Source organism: Myotis myotis, unplaced genomic scaffold (assembly GCF_014108235.1).
Source record: "Myotis myotis isolate mMyoMyo1 unplaced genomic scaffold, mMyoMyo1.p scaffold_m19_p_8, whole genome shotgun sequence".
NCBI lineage: Eukaryota > Metazoa > Chordata > Mammalia > Chiroptera > Vespertilionidae > Myotis > Myotis myotis.
This window is the reverse complement of record NW_023416390.1, coordinates 40957638-40970266: the sequence shown is the minus strand read 5'-3', so window position 1 is coordinate 40970266 and position 12629 is coordinate 40957638. Positions and strand designations below refer to the sequence as shown.

The window sequence follows — 12629 nt, the reverse complement described above, 5'->3', positions numbered from 1 at the left end:
AATTCATATTTTTTTTAGAAACTTAAAGCATTTTTTAATTTTGAAGTAACATTTTATTAATAAATATACATAACATGCAAATGTGACTTGAAGCTTTGTCACCTTGTTCCTTAGCATAAAATCTGTAACCTTACTCCCTGGGGTTTTCATTACATTCATGCTGCCTTAGTTATCATGCACATCAGTCTTTTCCCGAAGAATCATTCGCAACTTTGGTGTTAACTTAGAAAAGAAACCAATGTCCTCAGAGTAGTCTTTCTTAAATGCATGCCCTGTCTGCCTCTCTGTTCCCTACAATCCTTCCACAGTGGCCCATTGCCTGCAGGGTAAATCAGATGCATGGGTGGGTCTTGAGGGTTTCCCTGCTCTGCCCACTATACCTTTCTACCTGGCCTCCCACCACACACGCTCACTGTAGCACACCACTCCCAGTCCCCAGGTGTGCCGTGCTCTTCTGACTTCTGATGCTTTTTCCCAGCCTCCTCTAACAAGTCTTTCTTGACACTCAGCCCACATTACAGGCAGATATAAAGACTACGGTCTCCCCCTTCTGTGCTCTCATGTTACTTCCTCATCATACCTTATTGTAAGTATTTGTTGGCACATCCATCTACCCCATTATACTGTTGGCTCCAGGAGAGCAAGAAACTGGCCCTATTCACCTTCGTAGTTAGCACCTGGCCCATAAAAAGCACTGACTTGTTCCTTAAATGAATGAATCATGTCGTAAATGTCCTTGAACACATAGCAACTTTCAACAAAGAAATGAAAAGAAAATGAGGGAAAAGGGAGCTTTGGCCAAAGAATATTCTCATTAGTAAAAATAGTAATATATATGTGTGGCTTTCATTGTTTTTTTAATCCTTGTTGTATTCTTTGCTAGGTATGGAGATTGCTATGTGTGGAATAAAGTCACCACGTGCATACACAACATTCTCAGTGGGAGGAGGTGGATAGAGCATTATGGAGAAGTGACCATCAGAAATACCAAAAGCAGCGTTTGCATTTGCAAACTCACATTTGTCAAGGTAAATAATGACTTTAACAGTAAAGAAAAAATCACATGATATTCTTCCTTTAAGGAGGAAATAAACCAATTACCTTCAACAGCCTCAAGTCTGTCCCGTATCATTGATACTTAAGAACATTTCAGGTAGGAAAGCAGAACCAAAACCAACTGACGGCATTCCTCAAGGCGTGCAGACTTCTGAGTGTGTGGAGGCCCAAAAAGGCACCATCTAAAACAGGGGAAAAAAAATTCTTCTTAAAGAATTTCTTTCTTAGCAACCCATCAGCAGTTCATTCAGTAAAATTCCAGAAAACACTTCTTGCCTTTAATAAGTCTTCTGGTTTCTATTTCTATTCCTATTTTTGCCTATAACAAGTTCTCTGGCTTATATTCCTATTTTTATTCCTGCTTGATTACAACATGTTCAAGTGATCTATTTTAGGGACCTAATTATACTGCAGTTGTCTTTTTCTGAGAATGCATATAAATGATAGCTTCCAGTCACTATAAGCTTACCCAACTCTGCCACAATTATAATACAGATAAGTTCATGAAAAAACATTACCTTTACTAACAAGAGAAGATGTCTGGGCCCTAACTGGTTTGGCTCAGTAGATAGACAGAAGGGTCCTGGGTTCAACCCTGGTCAAGGGCATGTACCTCAGTTGCAGGCTTGATCCCAGGCCCTGGTCAGGGCGTGCACAGGCGGCAACCAATCGATATGTTTCTCTCACATTGATGTTTCTCTCTCCCTGTCTCTCTACCTCCCTTCCACTCTCTCTAAAAATCAGTGGGAAAGCCCTAACTGGTTTGGCTCAGTGGATAGAGCGTCAGCCTGTGGACTCAAGGGTCCCGGGTTTGATTCCAGTCAAGGGCATGTACCCAGTAGGGAGTGTGCAGGAAGCAGCTGATCGATGTTTCTCATCGATGTTTCTAACTCTCTATCCCTCTCCCTTCCTCTCTGTAAAAAAATCAATAAAATATATTTTTTTTAAAAATCAGTGGGAAAATATCCTCCAGTCCAGCCAGTGTTACTCAGTGGTTGAGCATCGACCTATGAACCAGGAGATCACAGTTTGATTCCCAGTCAGGGCACATGCCCAAGCTGTGGGCTCAATTCCCAGTACGGGGTATGCAGGAGGCAGCCGATCAATGTTTCTCTCTCTCATCATTGATGTTTCTATCTCTCTCTTCCTCTCCCTTCCTCTCTAAAACCCATAAAAATATTTTTTTAAAGAAAAATATCCTCAAGTGAGGATTAACAAACGAAAAAGGATGTCTGGGTTGGAGGTTCCTACAGAGCACCATTTTCCCTGGCCTCTGCTCAGACGTGGAACATGGGGTCATCACTGTGCTGTTTAGGGGTGCTACCGAGTCCATCAGGGTCCAGAAACTCCACCCACCCTCTTCATCTCGTCTAGTTCCAATCTCATTCTAGACACAGGTAACATAATTGGAGCCTTAATACTCAAAAATTTCTCTTCTGGCCGTGTTCATTTTAATGGAATACATTTATTTTAGTTTAACATGTTTTTCTTTTCCCCCCTCTTTTTAAATAGGTTTATTAGGTGGCTCAGAACTGAAGAGCCAGGATGGTTATTTGCTCTGAATGAGTGATGACAGTAAATGTATGCATTCAGTTTGGTAGGCTATGAGAAACTTTGGTTTTAGATCTGCCCTGATATATGCAAAGCTCAGGGCAAGAATCCAAATGAAATCCCTATGCCATATGAGTAAATATTTGAAATATGTAAATCAAACCTACAACCTGTCAAATAAAACATCTTCTATTTTTTTATCCTGACAAATATATACCTTTCACAGCAAAGCCTGCCAGGCCAGGTCCGATGCTTTGGAACTCGAGCTAGAGGCCTGGCAGTACAGAGAACCAGTCCTGGCCCAGGCTCCTCCCCACTTGCCCCCACCAGCAGCTCCGTCCTGCACTGCAGGCCTCACGCACACATAGGTGATCCAGCCCCACATCTTCGCTCTGTCCCCACCCCCTCAAACAGCCACCTCAGGCCTACAGATTCGCACACTGGAGGTTGGTCTGCCCTTCTGTGGGTGACTCCCAAGCAAAGGCTTGTGCAGGCTGTGGATAGGCTTGGAGCCAGGTGGTCAGCAAAGTGTGGGGTTCTCCATACTTGGGGCCTGATCTAGAGCGAAAGCCATGGGATCTGGCGGGGTAAATCCCACTGACTTCACACCTTTTGGGGAGGAGCTTGGCTGGAAGAAAGCCAGAGCAGGGTCCTTATGGTAAAATGTAGCCATTTATAGAGACGTGAAAAATATTCCACAAACTACTTCCATAGCATTACCGGTTGAAAATCATTCAAATCCATGAGCAAAAGGACGATTCAAGACAGGAGGACGTGAGGGAGAAATTACGAGCCTATAAATTAGTGTGTGGGTGAGAGAGAAGTTGAGCCTCTCTGGGTCACGCTGCCGAGCTATAGCGTGGAGTGGAGACTTAGCAATGAAGAAAGCCACCCTCCCTTACAACACATCTGGAGCTGGAGTTCTGGGAGTGGTCTGAATAAGACACTTCAAGGTTAAGAAAATCTCCCGCGTGGGAATTACGGGGATTGGTGGTGTTGAGGAAATCCCGTGTTTTCATTGGGTTTGGTTTTTCCAGGTGAATTACTGGAATTCTAATGTGAATGAAGTCCAGGGGGTTGTGATGGACCAGGAGGGGAAGGTGGTGCACCGGCTGTTTGGGAAATGGCACGAGGGGCTCTACTGCGGCGTGGCCCCGTCTGCGAAGTGCGTCTGGAGACCAGGTGAGACCGCAGGAGTGTCCAGCCTCAGGAGGCCCCCGAGAGAAGTGACAGAGGGAGGGAAAGTCCATCATTCCATGGGGTCCACCTTATGTTTTCTTTAATAATGAGGTTAAAAACCTAGATGCTACGGCAAATGTAGTTCTATTTATATTTAACATGTAAATCATATAAGTCCCAATATTTGATAATGAGTTATAAAATTTAGGCACATCTGACAAGTGGGCTTCCCGGGTGTAAAATCACACTAAATGCCTCCATTTCAAATGCTAAGTATGTTTAGTCAAGAGTTTAGTTAAATGAAATACACAAACTCAAATCCTTATTCCTAGTATTTATTCTGTTTTCATAAAGCAAAGGATAGCCTGTAAACGTCTATAATTCACAAATTTAATAACTTACTAGAATAAGTGATCTTTTTACTTGAGCTGCAAAAAGCTGCAATATGTTGACATTTAATGAAACACATCAAGTTCTGATAATACACTAGCACGTCATTGAATATCAAGTATAAATGGAACAAGTCCCATCTGACAAACATTTTCGTCGCAATGTTGTCAGTTAAGCCCTAACTTTAATGTTAGTTGTTAGTTTCCTAAGTGACCTCCATGCGTACATCAATTTCCTGCGTGTGGAGTGGCCAGTTCGTTCTGCAGTGATTTATTGAGTACTGACTGTGCATCAGGCTTTGCTCCGGACGCGTGGAATCCATCAACGAGCAACACATACAAAGATTCTACCTTTGAGTTTAGTTTCAAAGTGTCAATAAATATTAATTTAGATGTGCATTTTTTTCTTTTCTAAAAGGAAGTAAAGTGTTTCTGGTGAAATCTCAATGTTCATAGCTAATCATCCTGGCATTTAGTTACCTAGCTGAATATTTGAGAGAAAAATTATGGTGTAGTTTAGCCAGTGAAGACTACTATATATGTGCAAAGTTTTAGTTTAAAGGCTAGAGTCTATTAAGTATATGAACCTATCAGTTCTGATCATCAACGTAAAGTTTCCCATCTGACAAAATATAACCTGAAAAAATTTATCATCTACTATTTATGACTACAAATGTGCTAATGGTCTGGGTATTAGTTAAACACCAGGATTAAGTGCTTCTGCAAGTGTCTTGAACCTCTTTGCCTCTCACAATGGTTCATTGGCCTCATTCCAGGTTCCTTGCCAACCAACTATGAGCTCTACTATGGCTTCACAAGGTTTGCTATTGAGCTCAACGAGTTAGATCCTGTCCTGAAAGACCTCCTCCCACCGACAGATGCCCGATTCCGGCCAGATCAGAGGTGAGCGTAGCGGTGGCATTTAAAATGGACACTAGATCATGGCAGGTGCTACACGTGTCATCGAGACTTACTTGCACCACCATCACTTATTTCTTTATTGAATCGTCTGTCCATTCCCTTATTTACTCAGAAATGGTTGAGTTTCCCACCCTGGGTAAAACAGCCTTCATAGGGTGGTCAGAAGATTAGCTCAACAAAAGTTTCCCCTCTCACCCCCAAATTTACTGCAAAGTCATGAATTTTTTCTCTCCACTAAATACAGAATCACTCCTCACCCAATGTTTGTACCTTTTCACTTCTATTGCTCTGAAGCAAGGAGTATCTTTTATACTGAAGAATGAGATAATAAGTTACAGAGACACCTACAAATGCTTTTAGTCAAAGTCTGGAGTTTGCCCAATATGGTTTGGATCTCACAGGGTGTGAGATGTACTCAAAACACAGTACCTTTAATACCTTCTGATTCATATGTTTTATTATTTATACACTAGAGGCCCAGTGCATGAAATTTGTGCATGGGGAGGGGGGTCCCTCAGCCCGGCCTGCACCCTCTCCAATCCGGGACCCCTCGGGGGATGTCTGACGGCTGGGATTGGGCCTAAACTGGCTTTCAGACATCCCTCTCGCAATCCGGGACCACTGGCTCCTAACCACTCACCTGCCTGCCTGCCTGATCACCCCTAACCACTCTGCCTACTTGCCTGATCACCCCTAAGCACTCTGCCTACTTGCCTGATCACCCGTAACCACTCTCCTGCCTGCCTATGGCCCTAACTGCTCCCCTGCCTGCCTGATCACCCCTAATCGCCTCTGCCTGCCTGCCTGATCGCCCCTGACCACCTCTGCTTGCCTGCCTGATCATTCCTAACTGCTCTCCCCTGCTGGCCTGATCCCCCTAACTGCTCTCCCCTGCTGGCCTGATCCCCTAACTGCTCTCCCCTGCTGGCCTGATTGCGCCTGATTGCCCCTGATTGCCTCTGCCTCGGCCCCACCACTGTGGCTTTGTCCAGAAGGACATCCAGAAGACGTCCAGTCTAATTAGCATATTACCCTTTTATTAGTATAGATAGTTCTGTACTCGTGTTGCCCGTTCTTACAGAATTAATTTTACTTTTTTCCAAAACCTTTTCATACAAATTTGACCCAAGATTGTTTTCTATTTTCACTGTATTTGTGGTCTTACTTGTCTTCTGCCAAAATGTTCCCAGTATTGAAATGTTTTGCTACTCAATTCTCTTGTATTCCTCCTCCCGCCCCAGAGCACACAGCCTCACTGTTTGACATTCACATATACGCATCTTCTATGATGTGTATCACACTGTGTCCCTGGTCTTTTCTCTCATTTTGGAATTTAAATATTTGCAAATCACCATGGGCTCTGCTTTTTCTTTATCAGTTCTATTTCCATATTTCCTTTCTGAATTTCACTTACAATGCATTTCCTTTCTGTGGCCTTTTGTAATTTTCCCCAACTGTTCCCTTTTCTTTTTTCATCAGTTTTACTCTCTCCCATAAAACAGGAAAAACTCCTTCCTTCTCAATCTGTTCTAAAAGTAGATGGAGAACAGCCAGTTTCCACCCGCCATCCTGTGGCCTTTAACAAGTGCTTTTTGATAATATGGAAACCGAGCACCCCTGGGACTCCACACTGTTCTAACTCGTGGAGACCTCACGCCTTAGAACCCTAGACAGCACAGAGAAGTCTTCACGCCCGAACCGTTCCCCTCTCACTCCTCCCCGTGTGCTGCCCATGCTAATTCCATCCACACACACAGGAAGTGTGCTCACTGATGGCAGGCAGGGGCGGTGTGGGCTGGAGCAGGGCGAAGGGATGCTCTGTCCCAGTGTCACTGTTCACAGGAACCAGAATGTAATTTCATGCAAATGAGATCATTTTTTATCAGAAGAGAGGATGATATATTAAAGGATGAACTCTCTCTGCTTAGATTTTTGGAAGAAGGAAATCTGGAAGCTGCAGCAGCCGAGAAGCAAAGGGTGGAGGAACTGCAGAGATCGCGAAGGCGCTACATGGAAGAAAACAACCTTGAACATATACCAAAATTCTTTAAGTAAGTCAGTTCCTGCGCCTAACAAGTTCGTGTTGTGCAAATGGTTTCCACAAGCAATGGAAAACTCCAGCTGAAGAGACAACGAAGGATAGTTTAATGTCCAGGGAACCGAAAGGTGGAAAAATTAAACCGATTTTAGTAAATGGCCTTGGCAGAGAAAATACTGGATCAGGATCAGATTTTGCACTTGGGAAAACCTTTTGTAAGCATATAAGTAATTTGTTTGCCCAGCCAGTGTGGCTCAGCAGCTGAACATCGACCCAGGAACCAAGAGGTCACTGGTTCGATTCCCTGTTGGGGCGCATGCCCAGGTTGTGGGCCCAGCCAGTGTGGGGTGTGCAGGAGGCAGCCAATCAGTGATTCTCTCTCCGAAAGTAATTTTTTCTCCACAGCTCTTTTCTTTTCATGAGCAGCCAAAAGGAGTGAGGGTCTCCCCCAGCCCAGAGCGTTCTTGTCTTTCAGCTCCAGCCTTTCAGATGGTGGAAACTTGTTCCCACTCCCTCACGCAGAGACAGGATGGGACCCCTCTGCCCACAGGTCATCCTGGCTGCATATATCTTTCATTTTATCTCGGGCACGGGGGGCTTATGTCCATTCAGATTGGGTCCCTCTGTGGCGTGATGGTGGGTGATTATTACAGGATTATTTGCAGGACTATGTCTACATCACAGAGTAAACTGTAGTTTCCAGGCCCATCTGCTGCCCTCTGGAGCCAGGGCAGATCATCTCCCTTAGAGCAGCTGCTCCTGGCTGCCCTGGGGAGGAACGCAGCCTCGCCCTTAGGTGTCAGGCCCTGCAGAGAGCTTAGCTGCTGAGGCTGGTGCTTTCCCGTGAGTGAGGCACAGACTGTCTTGTGGGTCTGAGGCCTGAAGCTCTTAGTTACCTATTGTACATACTTTGCTTGCGGCACTTCACTTTCTAGCTCTGCCTGGAGGGGATTTTTTTCTGCCCTCAGCCCCGCTCCCAATGACCCTACCCACCTCCATTTCAAATGTTTAACAACAGAAATAATTCATTTCCGGTCCAAAATAGTCAAGTCATGCGGCAGCAGATAGGACACTAACTGGCTTACCGAGAACTGCGAATGGTTGCCAAGGCCTGCTTATGCGTCTTATCTGCAGGGCAGGGGCCGACAATCTGGTCCCCTGGGTGTGCCTTGTGTCTAATGTTGATTTTTCTGTTTTCACAGGAAAGTGATTGATGCCAATCAAAGAGAAGCCTGGGTTTCTAACGACACCTACTGGGAGCTGCGAAAGGACCCTGGGTTTAGCAAAGTAGACAGCCCTGTTCTCTGGTAACCTGGGCATGTAGAGCTAGCCAACATATCACGCTCTGAATGAATTACTAACTATGCACAATTATGTTTCTTAGAGCTCCGCGTGGTTTCTGGGTCGACCGAACGCCGGCCATTTGCTTTTCTATTCATCTTTATAACGGACTTTCAGAAGTGCATTAGACAAGGCCCCTAACCACGTTTGGATCCTTTCTGTTTTGCTGCAACCATATTCCTTAAAAAATAAAATTAAAAAAAAAAAATCCACACCCTCCTCGGAAAGAAGAATTAAAGGAGCAGAATGTAAAAATCCAAAGTCTGATGAGTTTATAAAGACAAACACACTGTAACCGGTGCTTTACACCGATCCGGAGAGTTTAAAGCTACGTGACATAAACCACGCGTTTGGAAGCGCCATCCCCTCATCAGCGGAGCTCCTGGGCTCAGACTGGAGTGTGTCGTCTGAAGTGGTGTACCCGTGCTGGCCTTGTCCATGCAGACGTGATGCTTCTCAGAACCTGTCCCATCTGTACGCCATTGTTCATGCCTTAAGAAATGCAAAGATGTACAATAAATCATTTTTTTAACGTGTGCTCATAGGTTTATGTGGAGGACAGACCTTTTGAATCATGGCATGATTCACTTTCTGGGACCAGAACAATTATGAGTGTAACTTCAGTGGATGAAAAGAAAGTAAACAACATGTGCTTTACTTTGATGTGTCGGTTACTGTATCGTATGTCTGCAGGGCAAGAAGGAAACGGTGTGCCAGGTCGATTTCTGTAGTCACATTGCTTGTCAAGCTCCTGTCCTGCGTCCAGATAATAAACCATCCCCCTTGTACCTAACCTCACAGTGTGCCCTGTTTTGGCAATATCTGTGTTTGATTTGAACACTTGGCATCCGTGTTAAAGCCGTGGAAAGAAATAACAATAAGCAGATGGCATTTCTGGTTGGGCTTAGGAGCACTGTAAGTGTTGAGTGAAGCACAATGTAATAATACGCATTACTATCCTAAGCCCAGCCCAGTGGCACCAGTGGAAATCCCACTGGGAACAGAAGCAAGAATGCTAGTAGCTTATTTGCATTGTTTAAATGAGTTCTATGCAAATTATATTTTATATTTTCATTAAGTGAGTCTGTATGATACATGGCTATATATTAAGCATTTCCCTTGCTATTGGCAGAGATATAAAACTTAAGCTAAGGAGTTTAAGGGAGAGGGACAGAAATGTGTTTTGCATACTTCAGTATTTGTTCTTCCCTCCAGTATACAAAGGGTTTTGTAGGAAACTTGCATCCATATTCCTGAGTTTCTGCACGTAGATGACTATATAAATGCTTGTATGTTTTTTTAAAAAGTCTCCCTAGAGATTAGTTATAAAATGACATATATTTAATTCCTAGTTAGGTTTTTTATTCTAGATTCTGACCATGAGGTTTTAAGTGTTATTTTAAACTCTGGTAACGAGGTTACTGGCATTTTGCATTTTGTTAAAAGGTGTTGATTTTAGTATTATTTCTCAGCAAAGCTTTCCTAATAACAGCTAATCCACTATCAAATCTGAACTGCTTATGAGAGCATAAGGCAAGCTCTGAAGTTTCTAGGTGGCGCAAAATGTAAAACATCCCTCCTCTGATCTGGGCCCTGCACTGTGCCTACAGTACGCATTGCTCTAGAATGAAACTTCACTCTCGGGTAAATCCCACTGCCAGGTCTAAGTGTTCCACTTAAGCCACGCCCTCCCTAGGTTTCTCAATGCTGTCGAGTCCCATTTTAAATCTATGGGTGGCTTGCTTGGTGGTAGTAAAATGTCCCCTTGTTATCGATTGCTTTTCTTGACCCCCTTTTATCTGCATCCTGAGGTACATGCCTATAATTTTCATTAGAATTTAATCAGAATTCTATAACTTCCTCATAAAGTCTGCTGTCCCCCGTTGGTAAAGCTTTAAATACCATCTGAATTGATTCCGGTCTGTGCTTACTAGCGTTTCCATGAACCGTCTCAAACTGTTTCACCTAAAGTTAAGGACAGAATTTTACCAAGTAGAGGTGTTCCAAGTAGGTAAGTCAGAAGGTGGGGGTATAAAGATACATTGAGTCCTCCTCTCCCCATCAGTTACCAAGGGATTGATCAGCCAGACAGCTGGGAGAGGACCCAGCACCCTCAGGGAAGCAACTACTGTTTGGGTTGTAATTGAGAAAAAGAATAACTAGTAGGGAAGACCTGTACTAGTCAGTAAGTTCCAGCCACAAATCAGGTAAGCGAGTGTTGGTCAGAGCTCACCTGAAACTCTGATGAGAATTTTAAGCTGAGAATAAGAAGAATGTCAAGATAATTAAAATCATATTTTATAATATCCCCGATTTAGAATCTCTTGAGAGTCAGGCTTCTTGATTAGACTTCCAATACAAGTGGTCCATTGAAGTTTAGGTAATACTCCTGTAATACCAGCTTCACAAACCTCCCCCTCAAATACTCAGAATGGAATGGCTTTATCCCCCACTTCATTTTTCCTTCTGATGGATAGAGTGGCTTATGGAATTGGGAGACAGTCTAGTTGGAATTTTCAGCTGCAAAAATTGGGGGCTTTTGAGACTAAGCAGAAAAAGGATAGACTAAGTATTAGATGAAACCTGATTTATTTTTTAGAATTTTACATAAGTCTTTTTATGTCCAGGGTACTTATTTGTTTCTCCCTAAAGCAATAGAGGATAGAGGAGGACTCAGTATGCCTTTACGCCTCCCTGTGAGGTATTCATCCGCTCCTTCATGTCTGAGCTGGTCATTAAGGAAAGCAGGACGGCCCCATGGACCTGACTGGACTGCACAGAGCAGCGGCACACACCAGCACAGACAGACACTAATTATTGTGCTCCTGTATGCTGCCACCGGGGTACAATTTACCCTCAGAGTTTGCTGTCATTTTATTGTTTTTTTAAGTCATTGTATTCTATGGGTTACTCTAAAATCCCCCCATCAATGTGTCTCTCGCATCGCTGTTTCTCTCTCTCTGTCTCTCCCCCTCCTTTCCACTCTCTCTAACAAAATCAATGGAAAAATATCCTCGGGTGAGGATTAACAAAAAAATTTAGAAATGAAAAATAAATGAAATAAAATACTCCATACTTTCCAGGCAATTGCAAATAAACCTCACGTGAGATACCTTTTAATATTACATATCAATTTTATGTAACAAATTATATCAATTATATGTGACCAAAAAAAAACAAAAAACCTACCAAATGTATTTTCTGGGTAAGATAAACCAATGGGATTTGTTTCAATACGAGAGATGCCAAGTTGTCATTTTCCAAACCTTTGCTCTTCATTATTCTGACCCCGTGCCTTCCAGACACTCATTAGATCCCGCCCTAAGGAGCACTGGGGGGCAGGGGCAACGGGGAAACTGATCAAACTTCTTTTGCTTAGTTCTGGTTACGCTGTGGCTGGAGAAGTGTTTATCGTCAACATCGAATGTGCATTTTTGTTATTACCTTATGGACTTTAATTACCCATCTTGTCTCATCTTGTTATCTGTCATCCTAGATAATGAAGTGTCAATGGGAGCAGAGCTCCGCACACACCAGAGGGTGTGAACATGTTTGCACTCAGCTCAAGTGGTCCATGAGGGATGTGGCACAGTGAATACAGCGTTTGTGTACGAAATCTTGGTTTATTTCGTACACATAATGGCAGCCATTATGTCGGGATGTATAAAATGTATCGAATTAAACAATTACGAATCTATTTTGTGCTCTGGGAATGTTCTTTGGGGGAAAAAGATGGAAAAAATGTCATGGGAGCTAAGACTAAAGTGCTTTCCTCTGGATTTCTTTTGGTGTTTATTTCAAAAGGCTTCCCATTCATTTAGAATAATCAAACCAGGATTAGATCCTGTAAATTTTAATTTAATTTCTTTTGTAAAATTGATACATTTAAACTGTACATTGTATTAATCTCTGTGTTAAGCCTGACTTTAATACGCAATTGTACTAATATACCTTTGTGACGGAATTTTAAGGCCGTGTCTCAGCCTTTCCTATTACAGAAAACGGCAAATTGTTTAAGAAAGAGTTAGTTTTAATTTTTCCAAAGTGAGGTCTGAAGAAGAATTAATTCTTTAAAAATTGTTGTGATAACCAGAATGCCCAACATCTTAAGCCAATGAAGCCCATGATTAAGGCAGCTTACAGGTGGCAGTTAC

General features: G+C 43.1%; 1 protein-coding gene across 11 annotated transcripts in view; it reads left to right on the top strand.

The window, feature by feature from the left end:
• Window positions 1-12254, top strand: part of OSBPL6 (oxysterol binding protein like 6) — a 172206-nt gene extending 159952 nt beyond the window's left edge. For 10 of the 11 annotated variants that reach the window (XM_036320007.1, XM_036320009.1, XM_036320014.1 and 7 more), the window contains 5 exons: window positions 884-1028; window positions 3645-3789; window positions 4952-5078; window positions 7025-7147; window positions 8337-12254. In XM_036320007.1, coding sequence (XP_036175900.1) covers window positions 884-1028; window positions 3645-3789; window positions 4952-5078; window positions 7025-7147; window positions 8337-8445 — 649 coding nt within the window. In that variant the 3' untranslated portion in view covers window positions 8446-12254. The other variant, XM_036320016.1, reaches the window with a different exon arrangement.
• The last annotated feature ends 375 nt before the right edge of the window (window positions 12255-12629 follow it).